Source organism: Elephas maximus, chromosome 18 (genome assembly GCF_024166365.1).
Source record: "Elephas maximus indicus isolate mEleMax1 chromosome 18, mEleMax1 primary haplotype, whole genome shotgun sequence".
NCBI classification, from domain to species: Eukaryota; Metazoa; Chordata; class Mammalia; order Proboscidea; family Elephantidae; genus Elephas; species Elephas maximus.
In genome coordinates this window covers 5,377,880-5,396,444 of record NC_064836.1, presented here as the reverse complement: position 1 = coordinate 5,396,444, position 18,565 = coordinate 5,377,880, and the positions used below count along the sequence as shown (strand labels likewise).

At 36.0% G+C, this 18,565-nt stretch overlaps 1 protein-coding gene across 12 annotated transcripts in view; it reads left to right on the top strand.

Moving 5' to 3' along the window:
• Window positions 1–18,565, top strand: part of DENND1B (DENN domain containing 1B) — a 306,443-nt gene that overhangs the window by 61,917 nt on the left and 225,961 nt on the right. For 6 of the 12 annotated variants that reach the window (XM_049857694.1, XM_049857700.1, XM_049857698.1 and 3 more), the window contains one exon: window positions 3,771–3,864. The exons of 5 other annotated variants lie outside the window; for them this stretch is intronic. In XM_049857694.1, the coding sequence (XP_049713651.1) occupies window positions 3,771–3,864 (94 nt within the window). Of the gene's footprint in view, window positions 1–3,770; window positions 3,865–16,169; window positions 17,165–18,565 lie in introns of those variants that run through there. One more of the 12 variants, XM_049857702.1, reaches the window with a different exon arrangement.

Sequence of the window (18,565 nt, the reverse complement as noted above, 5' to 3'; positions counted from 1 at the left end):
TCTATTAGGAATCTTTTGAACTATGCTGATTATTCTACAAGGTTTCCTTTGTTCTTTAATTATTAAAATAGCAATTATAGACAATTCGGAAAAAAAGGAAGAAGTTCATTCTTTTTCTTGTTAACAACAACAACAACAAAAATCTATTGTTTGTAATCCCTTCCAGACCTAAGTATGAGCTTATCTAATGTGGTTATAATCATATTTAATATTGTTTTCATTTAATAATTTTCATATTGGTTGTTATTATGGGTGTCAGTTCTAAGACTGTGTATATTCCAAAAACTGCTGTTCTCCTCACAACCACTGGAAATATCAATGAATTTACCTGTAACCTACCATACTTCATAAATTTCTTCTTTTACTATCATCATGTGACCAAATATAAAATTGTCTAATGTGTTTCACATGTTTAAAAAATTTACAAATTGTTTTTTCTTAAATCTGCTTTGTGGTTTACTATTTCTCCTTTGTTCAACACTGAAAGCTTATAATCTAAATAGATTGTAAGACATGTAAAAAGATATGACAGTTTACTTTTGACTTTTACATTTTGACCAGTCCCTTCAGTGATAAATATAATGTAAAATTTCCAATAAGAAGTATCTAATGTAAAAACTTCAAATACAAATAATCTAATTTTTCGGTGTGTATCATCTAGTTAGGCAGATTTTTAGGTGCCAGAGTTTAGAATGTCATTTCATAAGCGTATGTGTTATTCTAAGAGAGCGTATAAGGGAAGGGGTTATATGTTAGTAAAATACATTTACTGACCCATGTGTGAATTGGTGACCAAGACTGTTAAAGCATTGAGTTCTAAAAGTTTTTCTCTTATCTTTATGTTCAACAATGGAAAGTTTTACCGTATGGTCAAATAACATCTTCATCAGGTTCTCAACAGGATACCTTAGTTAATTTTCAGCTGAGTGCCTGACAGGATTTTCTGTTTGACTGGCTGGTTGCATGGGAGTCTAGACACTGAGAGGCCAGGCTTTCGTGGAGCCTCACAATATCGTTATTGTGAATGTTGAGGAGGACAGCTTCCTCTGATGTAGGGGCTCCATGCCCAAGCCACCAACACAAAGACATAGCTTTTGTTCTTCTTGAGAGGGGCTAATCCGACTGCTGCACGCTGTGAAAAACCTTTTGTGAGAGGGGAAAAAAACTTGCCCGCAAGGTGAAGGGTTAGCAGTTTAACCTCTGACCGTAAAATATCAAGCCAGTAAGGAGAAGGGGGTTAAGGTAGAAGAATAAAAAGGGAAACATTCATATGCTGTGTTTATAAAAACAGGTCAAGCAGATGACTGTCTGAGATAGTTACTTGAGTTCTGATAATACATGCATATTTCTAAGTGTGTTTTTTTGACTTAATATTTTTTTTTTCTTAAATATGTGTTTCATTTCTTAATCTGAAGACTGCATCTTGCAGACCACAATATAAATGCGAGAAACAGTAGAAATGTAAAGTTTTTCTTCTCCTCTTTCTCACTTACTTATGAAGCTCCATTTCAGACTTCTGCCAAGTTGTGAATGTTTATTGTCTTGTTATGTGAGAATAAAAGTTTGTTCTTTTTTTCTCTTGATTGTTTTCCCCAATTTCCATATTTAGCATGACCATGTACTGTATCTATACAGAAATGGAGAAACTATCCTATTTCTCCATTTCTGTGTAGATACATGACCTATACAGAAATGGAGAAATAGGATAGTGCACATCTCTGGTGTATATTAAGACTCTCTCCCGTTTGATCTGTGGGCTTTTTGGTACTTACTCTGTATAGGTCTTTGGGTGGAACTAGTTGCAATTTTAGTGTAAAAAGAATCTGAAGACTTCTGCTCTGATCTTATATTGGTATTACCATTAGTGGGAATTTAGTTACAATCCAGTTAGAACTGATAGAAGTTGTTAGTTAATCAGTGAGTCACCTGCCCTCTTGGATCTACCAGTCTGATTAATTGCCTCCCGTTCTGTCTGTCAGGTGTCAGTCCCAGATAATGCTCGAGATCTTCTGCATTTGGGCTCCCTGCTTGTCTACTAATGTATATAACTCATCACTGAGGACACCATGTATAAACATGCATAGGCAGCTGCTTGTATTGTGTTATTTGAGGCATATTCTAAACCTTAGTCAGCCATAGTGTCATCTTTTAACCAAATGTTTCTTCCGTTATTCTGATTCCTTTTGTTGACAGTGGACACTTCTCCCTAGCTACTCAGTTTTCACTTTTTATCCTGGCAGAAATGAGAAAAGGAGATAAGAGAGGACGAGAGGAAGAAAGAAGAGAAGGTGTGCTGGTTAGTGGGTGATGAGCTAAGGGGAGAAGAGGTAAGGATAGAAGACAGAATTTAAGAATGACATGAAAGAAAGAGAAAGGAGGTGGAACACATAAAGTGGACAAGTTAGGTAGGAATAGGTGATAAACTATAGTGCAGTACTCCAAGTTTTGAACTATAGAGTTGAGTACTGTAAATATAAAAAAAAAAGTTAGGAACTGTTCTTTATGACAGAAATAGAGAAGGAGGCAGTACAAAACAAATGACCAGACTCAGGAAGGCCCTGGGCGAGGGGAGGCAGATTTATGGAAAAGGAAAGAAGGCAAATTGTAACCTGTCATACTGGCTAATCTCTATTCATCTTGGCAAATTTTATTTGTAGATACATCTTAATGTTTCTCCCCTTTCCTTATAATGATGAATAATAATAATAGCTGTTATGATATAAAATTTTTTTTCGATCTGAGACTTCTTATGTGTCTGGCACTAAGCAATGTATATGTGTATGTGGTCTTCATCTAACCTAACGGCTTCCCATGAGGTGACAACTATTATTATCACCACTTTACAGAGGAGAAAACTGAGGCCCAGAATAGTTAAGTAACTTGAGAAAGGTCACGCATAGCTAGTGAGTGGCAATGTGTGGCATGTGCGCGATGTCTGACTTCAGAATCCAGCCTCTTAATTACTATGCCATGTTTCTTTAAGGGTTCACTGAAGTTGTGAATTATATACTGCCTAAAGTTTTCAACTTCAAATGACAGTCTTCCAACTCTTTTATTATTTTACTTTCTTAGTACGTCTTGCAGAATAACATAAAAACAGGAATCCATTGCTCACTTTTTTAGAGAATAGCTTATTGATAGAACATCCAAATAAATATAAGGATATTTTTGGCTTGTGTCTTATGGATTTCAAATTCATTTTTTTCCTTCCAGTTTGTCTTGTCTTCCTCTATTTTCCTAGTTTCTCAGTTAATAATTATTTTTCTAAATATGTGAGTTTGTTTAGTGTCCCAAATGACATAATCCTTCTCTTGCTGATTCCTTTACTGATCTGTTTTAATCCTTTTGTCTGTCTGGTTCTGTCATTATTTCTTCCAAATTGTGACGTGAATACTCTCAAGAAGTTAACCAGAATGAAGTAGTATTCACTATTCTTCAAAACTCCTTCCTGGCTAATATCCTTTGAGATTTCACTTGTGCCTTAGGTTGAATCATGGAGTTGTCATATGATAATGTCAACATTTATGAGCTCCAGTAAGCTACTTTTAGAGTAGTAATGTCTGTTCTATTTTAGACTGTATTTTCTTTTGATAGAGCACCTGTAAAATTCAGCCATTTCAAAAACGTTAAACTTCTGTAATGTATATATGTGCCAGTTATGCCTAAACGGCCTACATCTGACTTATTTATAAAATATGGGGTTCTTAAATTTAAAGAAACTGGTTTGTTAATAATATTCATGCTCACTTTGTTTTAAAATGTTGCCTTAGAATCATCGGCTTGGAAGGGATTCTGTTGCAGTTAGTCTGGCACACTGGGTTAGCCAAACCAGAACTGTCTTGATTCTAAAAGCCACGAAAACAGGTAATAAAAATTTCAAGTAGTTGTTTGTTTTAATGTATGAGCAACCTTAAAGAATTTTGTTCTTTTTCTAATTTAACCCCCTATGCCATTATGCAGAGATTAAAAAATAATGGCCCACTGATGGATCTTATTTGGCTCCCACAGTGTTTTTGAAATGTTCAGTAATTTTTCCCAATGTAAAAATTAGATTTTTCATAAAAAGTCTGACTTCTTTTGCAAAATTGAGTATCTGTCAATACCAGGCCCACATTCCACATGGCTGGGGGGTTGAGTAATGGCTGCTTTCTTCAGAAGGGACATGGAATCTATCTTGCTGCATGTCCCTCTATTCCCTGTCGTCTCATATAGTTCATTCATTTATGATACCTTTGTGTCTCCTGTAGGCATTTAACTTTGAGACCCTCCTTTCCCTTTTCTGCTTGTAAAAAGGGAATATATTTGTAAATAAGTGAGGAAATAACTATACCTTGACTTTCTCTAAGATTTTAAAGGGAATTTTACTTTTTTTTTTTTTTTAGCTTTATGCCACATGTAAACATTGTTTTACCCTGTTTTCTAAAACCTTTGTGCTGTACCAGTGGCTCTCAGAGTGTTGTCTGGTAGCCCATGGGGTTACCCTAGAGTCTTTCTGGGGCTCTGTAGGGTCAGACTTTTTCATAAAAATACTGAGATGTCATTAGCCTTTTTCACTCCTATTTTTCACAAGTGTACAGTGGCCTTTTCCAGAGACTTCAGTGCATGATGAACCTTTCTGTGGTGGCTAATGGAATGTGTATTTGTATATTTTTGTGTTTTAATAATTTCTCAGTTTTAATTTCTAATGCAGTAAACATTATTAGCCATAACTCACACAAACAAAAGCTCTTTGAGGTACTCGATAATATTTAGGAGTGTAAAGGAGTTTGGAGGCCAATAAATTTGAGAACTACTGTGCTTTACATTGTAGAAACAACTGAAAACACATCAGTGGCAATGTCCAAGGACAATTTATGTGTGATTACTGTTAACCTTTTTTGAAGTATGTGCTTTCTTAATTAGTAAGGGCTTTACCTTGCTGATTTGCTTGTTTAGTGAAAATGTGTGCATATAAGGGCATAACACTTAACTCTTAGGTAGTCAATGAATATTTGATTTATTATATTACCTTTAAATCAGAATTAATCAATCTTATTTTAGAGTAGACTAACTGCTTCTCAAAATAAGCAAATGAAAATAAGCAAGTTAAGTTCATGAAATTTACTCTGAAGAAATTGCTGTGATAGGGAAGAATTTTATATGCCTTATATATGTTCACTGAATGGAGAGAATGAAAAATAAATTCAGTAGAATACTAAAAAAAAACAAAAACAAAAAACTAGTTTTAAGCCATACACTTTAAGGATATAAAGCATGATTTTTGTCTTTAGGAGCTTTTTAAAATGAGGAGACACAAAGCAGTTAAGTAGCCTATAAAAGAGTGTATTTCAGAAGTTCCAGAATAACTGGTTCAAATGACACGTGTGTTATAGGAGCCTTGGAGTGGGAGAACCTGCCTGTTCGCAGTGTTTTGGGAAGACCTTATAGCATAGGTCCAGAGTAATGTATAGAGACATTGGAGTCATGGAAAAAAAAGAACATAGGATTTTAGGAAAGGTGAACAGGATGTGTTGGAGCACAAGTACATGTTTGCAGTTGGGAATAAACCTGATTTATATGAAAATTTGTATTGGAGTGTAGGGGAAATACATTTAGATACTGTGGCGCAAGGGGCTTTCTTTTATGTGGCCTTTCTGGCCCTGTATCTGTAATTTTCCCAAAACGATTGGTTAGGTAGAGATCTGGTAAAGGATTGGTCATTTTGCTGTCCACATAAATGGCACGCAAGGGATTGGTCAGTTTGCTCTCTGCGTAAGTGATTTACAAGAGATTGGTTTGTTATCTGCGTAAGTGGCTTGTAAGGATTGGTCAGTTTACGGTCCACCTTTTCACAGATTGTCTGGGCCCCTGTGCCCTGCCTAATAGCTGACCTTTACCAGGATTGACTGGGGTCTTGCCTAGTGACTGATAAAAACTCTAGAACATGGAGGCTCGGATGGAACTTCCTGACTGATGAGCGCCAGGAGGGAGGTGTATGCTTTGGACATGGCAACCTGGGCTGAGAACCTCTTGGGAGAGCTGGTCAAGGGCTATGACACTGAGCTGGTAACCCTCACTGAGCTGAAAACACTGAAGACTAAGAGAAACAGGGCAAGTACAGGAGAGCTGAGTGGCAGACAAATGGCGGCAGTGGGAACCCTGAGACTGTCAGATGGTGGCAGTGAGCGAATTGGCCCACGGAAGGAGCTAGACACCCCTGAGCAGGAGATCATCAATGGAGCTAGGTTGCCAATCCAGCAGAGGCTTGACCATACACAAAAGTTTTACTCTGAGAGCTGTTGTACTGTTGTTCTAACCCTGGCACTGGATCAGGATTGTCCCAAAGCTGCTGGTTGAGAGCTAGACTAGCAAGCATAGGGGGACATACCCAGCTAAGAAAAGCCACAGAAAAAGAGAGAGAGAGAGACAGAATATGGTCATGCAGCACTCGACCTGACCTGATCACACATCTGCTGAGAGAGACAGAGACAAAGAGAAAGAGAGAGACTTGTTGACACCTGGTCCATGGTGTGCCCGCCCAGTAACACAGAGAGGAACATGGGCAATTTAGCATGGCTGAGCAGGTCCTCTTTTAGATATGAGTGGATTCCTCCCTTATAATGCTAAGTGGGGTGCTCATAGGGGTGGAGGGGACTGGTTCACCTCAAATCTGTTTCTGTTGTTTATGGTTTGCTTTTTATAAGTAATCCATTCTTGTTGTTTACTGTTGGCTGTCTATAAATAATAATAATGGCTTTCAGTTGCCAACACTGTGTGTCTTGTGTGTACGGACCTAGTCAGATCTCATAGTAGAGTCCGTGTCCCAGCAGTCTTATCACTGCTTGTAATTTTGAGTTCAGATAGGTAGGATGAAATTGGGTATGGATATGGAATTATTTTCTTGTGTTATGATTTAAGTATTTTATTTGAGACATTGAATGTCTACCTAGTCTGAGAAGTTGGGTTTTATTAGTATAAGCAGCAGGGAGCCCACTGAACATTTTTCTGTAAAAGGAGGCATAATAAAAATACTCTTTTAAGATTAATCTGGTGGCAGTGGGTAGGGAAGAGCCAAGTGGCAGGAAGACTAGTTAGAATAAGGATTTAGAGCAGGATGACTATGGAAGGGGAGGAATGGATGAGAGCTGTAGTTCAAAGGAAGAACTAACACGATTAGGCAGCTGATTAGATATAGAGGATAAAGAAGAAGGCATGTTAAAGGTGATTCTGAGGTTTTTAGCATTGGTGCCTGAGTAAGGGAGATAATGATTCAATTTTAGACATGTGTTTAAGATGATGAAGTTGTCATTGGAAAATTGGGCATGAGATACAGAATTTTGTTTTACTGATGCTTACGAACATAAAAAAAAAAAACCCTCATGTCCTATTGCATTATATATCATATTCTAGTTTTGAATCTAATATTTGAGTAAAGAATTTCTTTACAGATTGTTTCTCAGCCAATGCTGCACATTAGAGTTCCTGAGGAAGTTTTTAAAAACTTCCAAATGTTTTGCCTAGCCTGGGGTGGGGCCAAGGGCTCATTTTTTTTTTTTTTTTTAACACATTCCTTGCTGTAGTTGTTAGGTGCTGTTAAGTCAGTTCTGACTCATAGTGACCCTATGTACAATAGAACGAAACACTGCCCGGTCTTGCGCCATTCTCACAATCCTTGTTATGTTTGAGCCCATTGTTGCAGCCACTGTGTCAGTCTATTTCATCAAGGGTCTCCTTCTTTTTCAGTGACCTTCTACTTTACCAAGCATGATGTCTTTCTCCAGGGATTAATCCCTCCTGATAACATGTCCAGAGTATGTGAGACAAAGTCTTACCATCAGCACTATGGCTGTACTTCTTCCAAGACAGACTACTTCTGCAGTCCATGGTATATTCAGTATTCTTCGCCAGTACCATAATTCAGAGGCATCATTTCTTCTTCGGTTTTCTTTTTTCATTGTTCAACTTTTACATGCATATGAGGTGATTTGAAAATACCATGGCTTGGGTCAGGAACACCCTGGTCTTCAAAGTAACATCTTTGCTTTTTAACACTTGAAAGAGATCTTTTGCAGCAGATTTGCCGAATGCAACATGTTGTTCGTTGTTCGATTTCCTGATGGCTACTTCCATGAGTGCTGATAGTGGATCCAAGTAAAATGAAATCCTTGACAGTGTCAGTCTTTTCTCCATTTATCATGGTGTTGCTTATTGGTCCTGTTGTGACGATTTTTGTTTTCTTTATGTTGAGGTGTAATCCATATTGAAGGCTGTAATCTTTAATCTTCCTTAGTAAGTGCTTCAAGTCCTTTTCGCTTTCAGCAGGCAAGGTTGTGTCATCTGCCTTCCTTAGGTAATTGTAATGGTGAGCAGAAAGGTTGAGAACTACTATATTTATTTGTGAGTTGTGGGAGGGAATAATTTATGAGGCATGGAAAGCAGAGGTTTGGTAATAGTTTTGAGGTTTTTTTTTTTTTTAGTTTTTAAATTATATGTGCAAATGATCCATTTTTTACAGGTTTTCAGCAAGAAATAAAAGTCTACTTACATTCTCTTACGACAGATTTAGTGGGACATTGGGAAGAACTTTCAACCTTTAGGGCTATTTGACAGTTTAGGAGGGAAGCTAAGAGATTTGGAGCAGTCCCTGTTTGGGTGCAGAATATAAATAGATGTACCTGTTTCAGTGGGACATAGACAGGGAGAGAAAATAAGGCCATTTGTGGCCCGTCTAGCCTGTGATCTACAATACGTGGTTATTTTCATCTGTAATCTCACATGACAGATTATCCTTGTGAAATTGTTTTTTGCTCCTACGTCTACTGGAAGTGGAATCCGTCTCGGTTGGCCCCAAAACTAGATCACTGTTTTCTATTGGAAATATATAGCAAAATCTTAATAAAATTCCCAATAACATGATAATTATATATTTTAAGGAAAGTAGGTGAAAATTACTCTAGGACTTAATTATTATCAGACGAGTTCAGAAGACTAGTAGTTTCCTGTCCCTTCTAGGAAACGTTTCTTATTGCCAGTATCATTGTTATATTTGCCAATCATAATATTGACCTTAAAGGCTAATGATGCATAAAAAAAATACCTATTATTAATTCAAGGAAATTTCTGGACACTATCAGGGCTGATATTAAAAATAAACAACATATTTAATTAGAAACAGAATGAAATGTCTGTTTGCATCTCTTCTTATATTTGTTCTTCCATAGTGTCTTGAGACCCAAAAGTTTATCTCTTGTAATCAAGAACTGAAATATGTCACACATTAATGTTATGCCCATTATGATGATCATCAAAATTTTTTTTTTGTTATCAAGATTCTTAATTTTTATTGTGGAAATTTTAAAAGTTACCCAAAAGTCCTTTGATTTCTCTAGCTTCAGGCTACAGAGGATGTCACGTTGATACTTAGACTCAGTTGTTGCCCGCTTGATAACCGCTGCTTGTGTACTTTCAGGAGCTCTGTCCCATTTCAAGGTATTCGTTTTCTTTTCCTATCGCCGTGGGTCCTCTAGGGGTGTGTTACAGATGCTGAGGAATTTCTTCAACCTTATGCTTCATGCCTTTGCTCTTAATGTCCACCTACAGTCATTCCTTCAGACCACTTATCAGGGCTGCTTGTGATACTGCTGGTGATGACAGTGACACTTGCCCACACCTCAGAGCACTGTTAGAAGCACATCCTGGGCTGTTAGTTTCACTCTTGCCACTCTTGACCCCTGCACTGCCATTCTGGTGATGATTCAGTCACAGCTCTTTGCACTGTCAATGCCACTTGATCCTTCACAGCCTGGATTGTGGTTCTGCAAAGTGGGTAGAGAGATGCTTCTTATGCCCTGAGATAATCTTTAAACCTTACACCAAAAATATCTCTTGAAGTTTTCTCAAAACCGAACAGAGTTTAGCTAAACTAGTAAAAAATGCCTGTCTTGAACATTATGCTCTTTTAAGAACTCTGTATGTGGGATCAAAGTGAGAGTAGCAACTCAAAAGATTGGATAGGAAGAGTGAGTTTATGTTAATGGGGGAGGAATAAGTCAGAAAAGGAGGGTGAGAAAGGTTGCACAACTCTAAGAATGTAATCAGTATTAGTTGTACATGTGGAAGTGGTTGAATCTGTGTGTTTTGCAGTGTATATTCTCAACAGTAACAGCAAAACAAAACAAAAAAAATTATTCAATCAAAAAAAAAAAAAAAGTGTTCTGCAGAGCTAGAACTCATTTAGTTTAAGAAGATACTGCCCTTTCCCTTCCAGAATATCCACGTGCTACCAGGATGACTGGGTTGTGGTTCATAAAACGTCTTCTTTAATCTGTTGGGAGAGTTTGCATTTCACTCTTAGATGCTATTTTCCTTGGGATGAATTCAGTAGGGTGAATCTCTTGTAAATGTTACTTTATCTGTTTCCTTCCCTGCTATTTCACCACAAATCATTCATGTATGTCTGAATCCCAATCTCAATAATGTATAAGACCCAAGTCCTTTTCCTGGGAAGTTCATTCTGTTTTTCATGTGGATTACTGCATTAGCCTCATAACTGGCTTTATTCTTTTGTGGCCTTTCAGTTTATCCACCAGCCACTCCTTGGAAGCTCTGTGGGGACAGTTCTACTCTGTCCTAAGGGTTGCTATGAGTTGGAATTGACTCAAAGGCAGTGGTTTTTTTCAGTTTATATTCAGCATAGGAGCCAGAGTGGTCCTGTTAAAATATGTCACACCATGTCATTTTTCTACTTAAAGCTCTTTGTGGCTTCCTCTCTGAGGTCAAGCCAAGATCCTTTTTATGACTTATAAGACCCTTCATGATCTGCCTGCTCCCCCTTATCTCTGAGACCTCATCTCGTCTCTTTGTTTCTCAAAGGCACTAGACTACTCACAGGGGCCTTTGCACTTGTTAGTCCCTCTACTTGGGAGGCTCTTTTCCTGATAACTCTAAGACTAGCTTCCTCACTTCTTTCAGATCTTTTTCAAAAGTGACTTTCTCAGTGATTCCTTCCTTGGCTACCATATCTAAAATTTTAACCCTTTTCCCCAGTTTTTTATATCAAGTTCCTTTAGTGTCTTTATTTTTTTCTCTTAAGCACTTACCACTATTACACATACTTAGTGATATACTTATTTTATTTATTTCTGTCTCTCTTCTAGAATGCAAACCCCATAAAGGCAGGGATTTCTGTCTGTTTCGACTGAATCCCTAGGGCCCAGAATAATGGACACATTTTAGACACTCAGTAAATACCTGAACGAATGAACTAGTGGGCGGTGTTTATTCCTCTTACAGCCCACCATTTAATCTGTCATAAACTGTTTTGACTTGAAGCTTTTGGTTTTTAGAACCAGTTAGGTTTTTATGCTGGCTATATCAGAAACAAAAGTACCTAATTAAGTGTTGGGTTTTTTGTTGTTAAAAATGTTTTTATTATGTTAATACAAAAATGATGACCAAATAAGTGAAAATGTTATTCCAGTGTATAATTAGAAAATCTCTAAAATTGGACTTAAATACATATTTTTAAAAGTAATAAGTATGAAATTTCTATTTGACAATACAGAAAAAGAGACCTGTTAAATAACATGATATTTAAAATCATTCAGATGAGAAATTTAAAAATTATATTTACTAAAAATTACAGAATTTCAAAGCTCTATTTTGAGTTGCACATTTTAAGAGAAACATTTAACTCGTGATTTAATAATGCATAACACTGTACCTTATTATTTGTTTCCGTCTGCTCAGGGGTCAATCAATTCTTTTATCTTATGCCTCATTATACATTATTAAGCAGTGAAGCTGCTTCCAAGAAGTTCTTTAATGTACTGTCAGATAGCTCCATCTAATCTGTTAATAAAGTGTTTTTTCATATATGACCAAAAAAAAATTATAGTACGGTAAATTGGAGAACTTGGTGTGTTTATGTGTAGCTTGGTAAAAACAAGTCATCTTCAATTCCTTTGCAAATATGATAAGAAAAGTCCAGTATCAGAGAATGTATTAAATGTTGTAGAAACTTTTCTAATGAAATTCCTATAAAAAATTTAGAGCCATCACTATCTTGTGACACATGTGAGACCCATTTTTGTCACTTTGTTGAGAAATTCTAATTAAATAATCAAATGGAGAGATACAGAGACTTGTACAGACGTGAATGATCAGCTGTAAGAGTCAATCTGTTAATCTTTCTGGAACCCTAACATGTGAAAGAAGCTCACAATTCCCAGTTTATGTTGATTTCACGACCCTGTTAAAGAAGGACAGATTGTGTGTAGTTAACTAGTAGAAAACATTGGTTTTAAAATAAGCATAATAGTAATTCTAGTTGCATTTTCCCTCCAACAAACAGCAGCGCTTTGGAGCTGACAGCAGGGTATCTGATTTCTCAGTAACTTTATCATCTTAATCAGCTTTTTCCAAAACACATATGCTTCTCAGAGAGTTAGAATGAATGGATATTTTCTCTTGGATTTAGGGTTGTTTTAAAATTCTGACCTATATTACCTTTAGATTAAGCAATTTCAGGTCATTTAAACTGGTACTTTTATTTTCTTTGTGTGTTATTCACAGTTTTTTTTTTTTTTTTTTGCCAACACCGAAATAATTTTTAGTGTTACCTTAAAAATAATCTTTTTTTTATATCAATCTTTAACTGTGAGGGACATTTTCTTAGGGATAAGCTAGTGTTGACTAACTTGTTAATTTTGTCATTGTCATCCATAGAATTCAGCTTTATTAAACACTGATGGCTTATGGTTAATTTTTTAACCTTTTATAGTATTTTTAATTTTTTGCCATTGATTGAAAAAAGGATATATATATATATAGGTTGGGAGAAACCGCCCCAATATTATAAAAAGATATAAAGTCTTCTTTCCACTCCAGTTCTCTAGGTTTCCTCCTCAGAAATAATCATTAACAGTTCCTTGGTTATCATTCCAGAATTATCTTTAGCATCATAGGTGTAGATTTATAAATACATGAGCATATGTATTATGGACACACACACATATATATATCTGTCTACCCTGTTCCTCCAGAATATTTTTGTTTATAACTGATATCTCACTTAGTGGTATGTGTTGAATTGTGGTCCTAAAAAAAACGGATGTGTTTCACTCCTTAACCCCTGGCACCTGTGAATATGACTTCATTTGGAGATAGGGAATTAGCAGATGTAATCAGTTAACATGAAGTCATACTGGAGTAGGGTGGTCCTAAGCCAATATTAGTGGTGTCCTTATTAAAAAAAAAAAAAAAAAAAGAGACACAGAAAAGAATGCCATGTAATGAATGAGGCAGAGACTGGAGTTATGCTGTCACAAGCTGAGGAACACCTGGGGCCACTAGAACCTGGAAGGGACATGGAAGAATCTTCCCCGAGTGTCTTCAGTGAGAGCATGCCTCTGCTGACACCCAGAATTCAGATTTCTGTCTTTTTAAGCCACTTGCTTTATGGTGATGTATTTTGGTGGCCCTAAGAAACTAATACACTTAGCAAGAAGTTCTGAATTTGGTGGCTATAGAAAACAAACCAAACCAAACCAAACCTGTTGCTGTCAAGTCAGCTCCAACTCATAGCAACCCTATAAAAGGATAGGTTAATTCAGCACCCCAGCAGTTTAAGCTTTTTGGTTTGGGTTCTCAGGGATTCCGTTGGTTTCCACTAACACCTGTCCCTCATGAATGCACCAGTTCCAAGTGTTCCACGGCTCTACCCAAAGACAGGAAAAGAGGGGCCATTTCTTTCTGTGCGACTTTTTTTTTTTCTTTTAAATCAGGGAGAAAAATCTTTCCAGAAACCCTGACAGAGATCTACTGTACATTGATCAGAAAATTGATCACGTGGTTACCTCTAAACCAGTTTCTGACAGAGGGAGGTGAGATTATTTTAGCATGATTCATTCTTTAAGGCTTATCACATTGCCTTTGGATCAGTGAACAAAACTGGGGTTCTGTAGTAAAGAACAAAGAGGAAATGGCTGTTGATTAGTCCACCAACCCTATCTATACTACAGAAAACATACTTGAATTTTCATTTAACATGTCACAGGGATTTATTTTATATGAACAAATATATTTTTCAAGACTGTCATCTTTTTCAAGGCTGTATTTCACAGAATAATAATGATTTAACCATTTCAGTATTGATAGATGGAAACCCTGGTGGTGTAGTGGTTAAGAGCTATGGCTGCTAACCAAAAGGTCGGCAGTTCGAAGTCACCAGATGCTCCTTGGAAACTCTATGGGGCAGTTCTACTCTGTCCTATAGGATTGCTCTGAGTCGGAATCAACTTGATGGCAATGGGTTTGTTTTGTTTTTTGGTATATTGATAGATATTTAGGTTATTTCCAGGATTTTGTTAATGGCAAACAGTGCATCAGTAAATATCTCCGTGGAAACTCTACAGGGCAGTTCTACTCTGTCCTATAGGGTCGCTATGAGTCGGAATTGACCTGACGGCGGTGGGTTTTAGTGGTATGCATATATATCTGCATATATGAAATATATAATTTTCTGTATTTCAGACTTTCCTTTTGGAGAATTGTCTATTTTCCTGCTGTTAAAATCTTCAAAGAAGTTTCTTTAGTGAGGATTTGTCCCTTGTACCAAGCTTCTCAGTTTTGTTTTTCTGAAAATATCTTTTTTTTACCCATATTCCTGTTTTTATAGTGCTTGAATGACAGACATATTTTCTCAAAAGTTTTGAATATATTATTATATGTTATTGTGACTTCCATTGCTGCTATTGAGAAGTCTGTTATCAGAGTAAAAGTGAAAAAAGAAAAAAGATTTTTTTTTTAAAGATATCTCTTTTCTCTTTAAGGAGCCCTCATGGTGTAGTGGTTAAGTGTTTGGCTGCTAATCAGAAGGCCAGCAGCTTGAACCTACCAGCTGCTCCACAGGAGCAAGATATGGCAGTTGGCTTCTACAAGGATTACAGCCTTGGAAGCACTATGGGGCAGTTCTGCGCTGTCCTATAAGGTTGCTATGAGTCAGAATTGACTTGATGGCAATGAGTTTTGGTTTTTCTCTGGTATGTTTTAAAAGGTATCTCTGTTTTTTGTGTTCTGTAATTTTACTATGATGCATTTGATGTGTCCTTCTCATGATGTTGCTGGGTTTGTTGTGTCGAAGATTTTCATCTTTCACCAGTTCAGGAAAATATAATCATTATTTCTTCTGATGGAGCCCCTGGGTGGTACAGTTAATGTACTTTTCTGCTAACCAAAAGGCTGGAGGTTTGCGTTCACCCAGTGGTACCTCAGAAGAAAGGCTTGGTGATCTGTGTCCAAAAAATCAGCCATTGAAAACTCTGTGGAGCATAGTTCTAGTCTGACACACACCCAGGTCACCATGAGCTGGAGTCCACGTGGGGGCAACGTTTTTTTTTTTTTTCTCTCTCATATTATCCTTCACACCTATCATATGCAATCCAGTTTCTCAGATACCATCTTTTAGAACTGTAAATAGACTAAATAGGACTAAATAGACTGTTACCCTTCTAGTCTTCATTTTTCTTAACCTCTTTTATATTTTTCATTTTTTTCTTTCTCTGCCTCATTTTGTTTAATATTTGTGTCTGATTCAATTCAAGTGAGTTGCAGTAATATATTTCTTTCCTTCATTGAGCTTTTAAGTTTATAGATTATATTTCTCATTCTTTAAAGTTCTACTTGTTTTCAAAATATGCCTGTTTTCTTAAGTCTCTCATTGCTTGCTTATATTTTACTTCCTTATTTTATTCTGTAAACATTTTAAACATCCTTATTCTGTGTGCTGTTTCAGATCGTTTTACTATCTTATGCCTTTGGGATGGTTCTGATTTGGCTGTTTTTTCCTGTTGGCTTATAATCACAAGTGTTTAAATTTCTAATGGTAATTTTGAATCGTAAGCTTATGTTTGGCAAGACTTCCAGAGGGCAGTTGTGCCCTGTTAGGTGCCTGATGGTGCCATTTCTCTGGGATCACAGGATCCGTTCCTAGGCTCTGGAGATACATACATAAATAAGATAAGGAGCTACTGCATTTACAGTAAGCACCTTAGTGAATTTGTTTGATGAGTCTTAAATCACATTTATTCTACATTTAATTTGATTCCGATTTGAGCATATTCTGGAAAAAACTGTGATGCATGGATTTATTTGGTTCTCTGCTATTTTGTTTTATGGTCAGTTGTATGCTTCATTTTAAAATCAATTCTGAAATGTTTTTAGTGATGTTTTTAGTTCTTAATATAACTCACCTAGATTTTCATTTTAGTAAATTGTTTTGTAGTTAGTACGATTTTATTTATGAACGTTGGCTGTTCCCAAACTATTGAAACTATGTTACATCCAAGAGTGCCAGGAGTCTACTAAAAAACTGTCTTTACATGAAGCAAGAGAAGCTTTGACCCAGTTTGCACTTCTGTCTGTGATTATTTTTTGGTATAATACGAAAATATTTTAAACATTTTGAACAAAATGAAACTGCTTTGAGATTTAATTAATTTTACATTTCTGAGGTTTCATGTTAAGCCTGCATTTAAAGAGAAATCTATTTTAGTCAAAGACTTAAATACAATCACTTTTGCCAATGAAAACACGTGTTCTTTTTCTTTAATGATATACTTGAGGAAAGAATATACATTAAAAAAAAAAAACAAAACTACCTTCTCAAATGCTAGTCTGAGAGTTTACTTAAAGCCTAGCCTCTTGCCTTCTTTCCTCTTTGGGAATCATAATAAAAGCTATTGCGTTAGGAGATGATGAACATCTCAGCTGACTAAAAGATGTAGCAGGTTTTGTATGAAAGTTCATCTTTCTACAAGCAACCTATTAACTTTTTTCCCCCTGGGTTCTTGTAGAACTTTTGTGTTGGGTTTTAATGATTGGTATCTGAAAAACGTCAAAACATTGATTCTCAGTTCTAAGTTCCTTGTCATAGATCAATCAAGATAGAACATCTGTGAGACAGCGTTTCTTTCCCTTTTTTGTCGTTGATTTTTTTTTTTTTTTTTTAACTCTTCTGAAGGGCCCTTGGGACAGATGGCCCCTCACTGCTGATAGTTCGATTACCATGATCACCCACAGCTTCAGAGGAGTGCGAAGAAAAGAAATTGCTTTCTTTGTCAAGGTGTTTTCAATTCAATTCTCACCCATTAGCCCTGTTTGGTTAAGTTTGGAATTACTCTATCAGGTGATTGATGAGGTTTTTCATTTTATTATAATGGGTCTTGTTTAAAAGGAATAGAAGTAGCAAAATGATGTATCTAACATACTACAACGCATTACATTTTCTTAAGGTTCTTTGAAGCCACTTTTTCATTACCTTAGTTAGAATTTGCTAATAGATGTGCAAAGAGAACTTCATCGTTTTGAGTTTATTTTAGATTATCCTGGGAGAAACATTTAGAAAAGCTAAAATTATCCATTAATTTGCTTCTATGATTTGGATTTCAAAAGCACTAAAGTAATTTTACAGTAGAGATTGTTTGATTATCCAGATCATCCTTAAGAATAAAGGTACCGCGGTGGGATCATTACATTAAATGTTATTTGTACCACTGCTTATGTACATTTTTAGGAGGGTGAATAAACTGAGAACATTTCAAAACTGTTAGCTTTTAATTTTATGTGAAGCAGTAAGTAAAAAAATGCTGTCTGCTATTTCTGCAACTGGTTATAAAATAAGAATACATCTTGAAATAATATTTTTATTTCTTTAAGGTTTTGTGTTTTTGAGTCAAACTTAATTGATTACATGAAGAAGTCTTTTAATCCCAGATTGAGAGGGTATTGATTTGAGTCCTATTTGGGATTAATATCCTTTTGTAGGTTTTTTCACATATGAATTTCAAAGTATTGTTTAGAGACACTCTGTAGGATTTAGACCATTATTTTTAAAAGAAGATTTGAATATTTGGTTTGCTGAAAGTATCTTCCTATAGGTAGTTAAGAAAATTTCTAGACTTGGGAATGTACCTGAAGCTACTTTGTAGTGGAATGAACGGTAAATTCAAAGATCGATAAAATAGAGCAAGTTAAGTTTATTTTATAGTGTATTTTCATATGCAGCATCATATTTTAGAAAGTGTGTCGTACTAGAAGCAAGGATACTTGGATTCTAGTCTTGGCTTCAAAAGTTACCGCCTCCAGATTGGGGACACAATATAATTTTCCTGACTGTGGGTGATAACAAAAGAACCTCTGAAGGCCCTCTCCCATTCAGAAGATTTTATGATTCTCTCCATACATAACATACCTTTTCTTTAAAATAAAAAAAGAAATTAAAAAAAATGGAGGCCTTAAGTGTTTTTACGTTTACATTATTGGCATTTATCCTTTTAGTTCAAATTGGAACTATAAGTAGTCCCTGACTTATGAGAGGGCTCTGTTCCAGTGACTCTGTTGTCAGTCAGTCCTGACGTAAGTCAGATACTTCATTTTTTTTTTAAGTTTTTATTATTATTGACCTTTATTATCAGTGTCTTTATAAATCCAATCTTTATTTGTCTTTGAGGATTAGAAACATTATATATAAATTTACAGGTATGTTTTAATACCTGTGTACGTACATAAAAACCCAGAATCCAGTGCC